Genomic DNA, 4,895 nt, shown 5'->3' with positions numbered 1-4,895 from the left:
CTGGAGACAAACGCCTTTGGGGAATTATTTCCGGCTGAAAAAAAAAATGAAAACACCTCCTAGCCAGGTCACAAGGAGGAAGAATAAACAGCCCTTCTCCAGTGGCACGATCCACTGGGACTGGTATAAATAGAGGACCAGGGGACAGAGGTATCACAGTTGGATCCTGCAGCCACCTGAGCACTTGCCTTGGGCTCTGTTGGCTCCGCACGCACACCATGAGCTGCACTGTCAGGCAGGTCGTCACCACCTGCACCCAGGGCAGGGCCAGCACGGGCAGCAATGCAGCTGGCACTGCCAGGAGGGTCTCCTCTGCCTCCTCGGGCAGACACGCTGCCTATGACTTGGGCGCTGTGGTTGGCAGCTTCTCCGGCGGCAGCGTGAGCGAGGGATTGCTCGGGAAGCAGCTGAGCGCCGGCAGCGCGGCCGGTGGCAGCTTCGGAGCCACCCAGAGGGCTTGTTCTGCCCTGGGATTCAGCACAGGAGGAGTCTGCACTCGAGGTGGCTTCCCCAGGGCCGGGGCTGGCTGTGGGGATGGGATCCTGTTTGCTAACAACGAGAAGGCGACCATGCAGAACCTCAATGACCGCCTGGCCTCGTACCTGGACAAGGTGCGGCTCCTGGAGGGGGACAACGCCGACCTGGAGTGCAAGATCAGGGAGTGGTACGCCAAGGTGGGGCCCATCTGCGAGCCACGGGACTACAGCTGCTACCACAAGGAAATCGAAGACCTTCAGAACCAGGTAAACCCTTGTTTGTCAAGAAAATCCTGCTATTTCTTTGGGCTTTGCTTTCATATGTGCACACAGCCCTGTCAAAGGGCAGAGGGAACAGCTCTGGAGCAATGGTTTATATGAAATGATGGTCTGTGGGAGGGGGATTCTGCATTTACTGAGCACTGATGCTTCAGCAAGGCTGGGTCCACCCAGCTGGCACATGGGTTTCCCTGATTAATAACCCCAATATATGGAATTATCATAAAATACCCCAGGTAAGTGCTTCCTCTAGGGTCTTCTGGAGGCAGAGGAAGATGCAAGCCACATAATCCTCTTATGATTTATTTTCCAGATCCTGTGTGCAGCCATGGAGACTAACAAAATCCTTCTGAACATTGATAACAACAGGATGACTGCTGATGACTTCAGAGTGAAGTGAGTAAAGTTTCCTGCTGGCCCATGGAGGGGCAGGTGAAGGGTGGTGATGGGGACATCCCAACCCTCTGCCTGTCACACTGCATAGTAAAACAGATCTCTGACACCACTGGCAATGTTCATAACACTGCATGTGTGGAGGGAAAGAACTTGTTCCTCATTTTTTTCCCCAACCTCAACGGAAGGCCTTGCCCTGCTTTGCTGACACGCTGACCTTGGTTTAAGGTACGAGACCGAGTGTGGTCTCCGGCAGAACGTGGACGCCGACATTTGCAACCTCCGGCCCGTCCTGGACCAGCTGGCCAGCTGCAAGACCGACCTGCAGCTGCAGTGTGAGGCTCTGACAGAGGAGATGTGCTGCCTAAAGACCAACCACGAGGAGGTCAGCTCTCTCAGGGCACTGAGAAGAAGGAAAATCTCCCCAAAGGTGGATGGATGTTACTGATACAGGCACGTGTTTCCTGCAGGAAATGAGCTGTCTGAGGAAACAGGCCACTGGGGATGTGAGTGTGGAGGTCAATGCCTGCCCTGGCCCAGACCTGAGGAAGATCCTGGAGGATCTCAGGTGCCAGTACGAGACGCTGATGGAGCGCAACCGCAAAGAGACGGAGCAGTGGTACGCCTGCAAGGTACCTCGTGTCCTCAGAGCTGCAGCCAGCTCTGCCCCGAGGGGGAAAGGGAAAAATGAGGGATTAGGAGGTGTCCTAATAACAACAAGTGTCACAGATGTGCTCAGATCTAACTGTACTGCCCGATTTCTGTGTTCATCCATGGCAAAGGGGCCACCACGTGGTGTCACTGGGTCAGAATGGAATAAACAGGGTGTCAGCCTTGGATGTGCTCAGAGCACTGCAGGGTGTGGGGAGGTCCTGGACACCATGAGATGCAGCAGGGAGGTGAGGAAAGGACTGTTCTTTTCTGACCTTGCAGGTGGAGGAGGTGAATCTGGAGGTGGTCACAAGCAGCCAGGAGATCGAGTCGAGCAACAAGCAGGTGACTGAGCTGAGACGCCAGCTGCAGGCCCTGGAAATCAATGTACAAGCCCAGCTCACTATGGTAGGTGATGCCACAAGGATTCACAGCTCCAGCTCTCGTGAGCAGGGCTGTACCTGTGTCCAAACCAGGTACCTGTGTGTTGGTTCTACTCTCAGAAAGAAAACTTGGAATCCTCTTTGACGGAGACCGAGTGTCGCTACAACAAATACCTGGCTGAGCTGCAGAACCAGATCTCCTGCGTGGAGCAGCGGCTGGCTGAGATCCGAGCGGAAATGGAGTGCCAGAACCAGGAGTACAAGACCCTTCTGGACGTCAAGTGTCGCTTGGAGCAGGAGATCCAGACCTACCACTGCCTGCTGGAGGGAGGCCAACACGACATCATGTATGCAAACAGAGCTGGGCACCCTAAAATCTCTGTGCTTTGCCTTACAGGGATATGAAAATCCTAGTAGGAAAAGCAACACTGTGGTGAGGAACCAGTGCTGACCTGTTTCCAGACAGGGCTGATTAGAAAACCATGAGGCATCTGAGGGTTTGGTTCTGATAAATGTCCAGGGAGCACACCAAAGACCATTCCTGGTCAGGGAATGGGCTGGGAGAGCCCCCAGAGCTGTCGCAGCCCCTGGCACAGTTCAGCAGCTCTTTAAGGGCAGCTTCACCAGGAGCTGGACAAAGAGTCATGTAACTGAGTTTTATTGGATTGCCAGAATGAGACAGGATTAGGGACTAGCAGCTAATTTAACTGAAACGATGAATTATCTAAACATTTTCAGTTTCGCACAACGAGTTTAATTAAAGTTTTGGAAGTTTAATTTGTATGCAAAGCAGTTGGCTCTGCCCTGCCTTCCATTGACTGAGGTTTTGAAACAGCCCGGCTGTTAATTCCAGACATTGGCTGCACACACACAAAACTGCCCTGAGCACCCACCTACTCCTTTTGTTTTGTTGGGAGAGGAGCCTTTGGAATGGTGGTGCCCTGATGTGGGCTCCTCTGGACTCTCCACTCCTAAATTATTTACAAGAAAAGTCAGTTTTTGTTCCAAAATGCCTGTTGCAAGGGCTGAAGTGGCACTGTTAGTGCTTGTCTGGGGTAACCCTGAGTGCCAGATGGAAAAGCATCATCACCAAAAGACAGGGGGGACAGAGGTGGCTGCAGCTGGCCTCGGGGCTGGGAGGGGGAGCTGTGGCTGAAGAGACAGAGCTAAAGCAGTGAGGAGGGCAGGGGGAGATCCCCGGGGGGACAGGGCTGCGGTCTGGGTGTCCAGAGCTGTCTTTTTCCACAGAGGGGCGGCAGGAAGAGGAGTTGGTGCCGCAGCAGCTGGGAGAAGCACGGGGCTGAAGGGCAGCCTGTGCCAGCCCTGCCTGCCCTGAGCCCTGCCCGGCCAGGCTCTGACAGGTGAGGGGGTCTCCAGGCAAGGGGGACCAGGAATGGCTTCTTTAGTGCTGGGTACCAGGAGGATGAGAGGTCTCCAGGCTTTTCTGGGTGATGAAGAGAGGCTGGAGAGGGTTTTCTTTGGAGAGAGGCTGGGCTGGAGTCAGACACTCGGGATGCCAGCTGGGATTGTTGGTGGGAGGGAACTGGGATTAACCGGGCTGTAGTGGGAAGCAGTGATAAGGGATGCAGCTATGGGATATTTATTTATAAACCTCTGCACAGAAATTGTGTTTGACACTGGGGGGGTGCCCAGCAGTAAATGTGTGTTTAAACAAGGCTTCCAGCACAACATGGGAAGGAGGAACTGGCAGGGGAATCAGTCACAAATCTTTCAACAAGGATAAAATTTAACAAAGCTTGGAGTAGAGGGAAAGAGAAAAGGCGAAGGGGTGTAAGAGAAAGGCACAGGATGCTGAAAAAGTTATTTTTCTAATTCTCCTTCAGGTCACTGCAGACCAGAGAGTCCCTGCCAGCCCCACTGCACATCCCCTGAGGAGCTCTTTGAAGAAAAAGTCTTTTGGAAAAACAAGGCAAAAATAACCTGGGAGTTCTCAGTTGTGCTCCAGCAGCAGTCAGAGGGACTCTGCAGGACAGCACCTCCTGCCTCCCCTGGGTTGTGGCCATTCTCTAACAGAGACCAAGACTTGTCTCCAATAAAACTTTGCTCCTGCTGATACAGCCTTGAACCTGAGAAATAATTTCTACAAGTAAATCAATGTGCAAGTATTTAAAAAAATATATTACAAATCCACCTTCAGTTTTCAACCACACAGCAATCACTACAGGGATAAAGGAAAACAAGCCATCAGTGCTCCAGCTGAACTCAGGCTGAGGATGGGGATGGAGGGTGGAGGAGAAAGACCAGACAAGGTTGTGGAAAGGGATATTTGCTACCAGAGGAGGTAGCAGGAGCCAGGACATGAAGCAGAAGGTGGTGAGGAAAGAAACACCCAGGGAGGCTGGGCAGAGGGCAGGGAGGGAGTCTCAGGGCTGTCTGACTGACAGTCTGCTACCGAGAGAAAGAAAAGGGAGTCTTCACTTAAGCAGACATATGCTAATAGAATAGAATAGAATAGAATAGAATAGAATAGAATAGAATACATAATATCACACAGTATAATGTAACACACAACACCTTTGAGTTATTACAGATGCACACTAACAGGATAAAATCAAGAACAACAAGTTTTCTCAAATAAAACCAAAGCAGGAATTTTGAAAGCCAGGCTCTGCTGGACTCTCCACTCCTTTCTGGTGGAGGAAAACAATTCCCAGAGAAAACACTAAATAAAGAACCTCTAAATGGATTTGTA

General features: G+C 51.9%; 1 protein-coding gene across 1 annotated transcript; it reads left to right on the top strand.

The window, feature by feature from the left end:
* Nucleotides 1–218: 218 nt before the first annotated feature.
* Nucleotides 219–3,518, top strand: LOC128940372 (keratin, type I cytoskeletal 19-like). The gene is made up of 7 exons (XM_054281756.1): nucleotides 219–743; nucleotides 1,069–1,151; nucleotides 1,377–1,533; nucleotides 1,619–1,780; nucleotides 2,082–2,207; nucleotides 2,303–2,529; nucleotides 3,431–3,518. Exons 1-7 carry the CDS (start codon nucleotides 219–221, stop codon nucleotides 3,516–3,518), a joined length of 1,368 nt encoding a protein of 455 aa, XP_054137731.1.
* The last annotated feature ends 1,377 nt before the right edge of the window (nucleotides 3,519–4,895 follow it).

This window comes from Melozone crissalis, unplaced genomic scaffold (genome assembly GCF_028551555.1).
Source record: "Melozone crissalis strain CALT ecotype California unplaced genomic scaffold, PUWL_Pcris_2 ptg000032l_1, whole genome shotgun sequence".
NCBI classification, from domain to species: Eukaryota; Metazoa; Chordata; class Aves; order Passeriformes; family Passerellidae; genus Melozone; species Melozone crissalis.
Note: the sequence above shows the minus strand (reverse complement) of the source record. Positions and strands in the feature narration are given on the sequence as shown.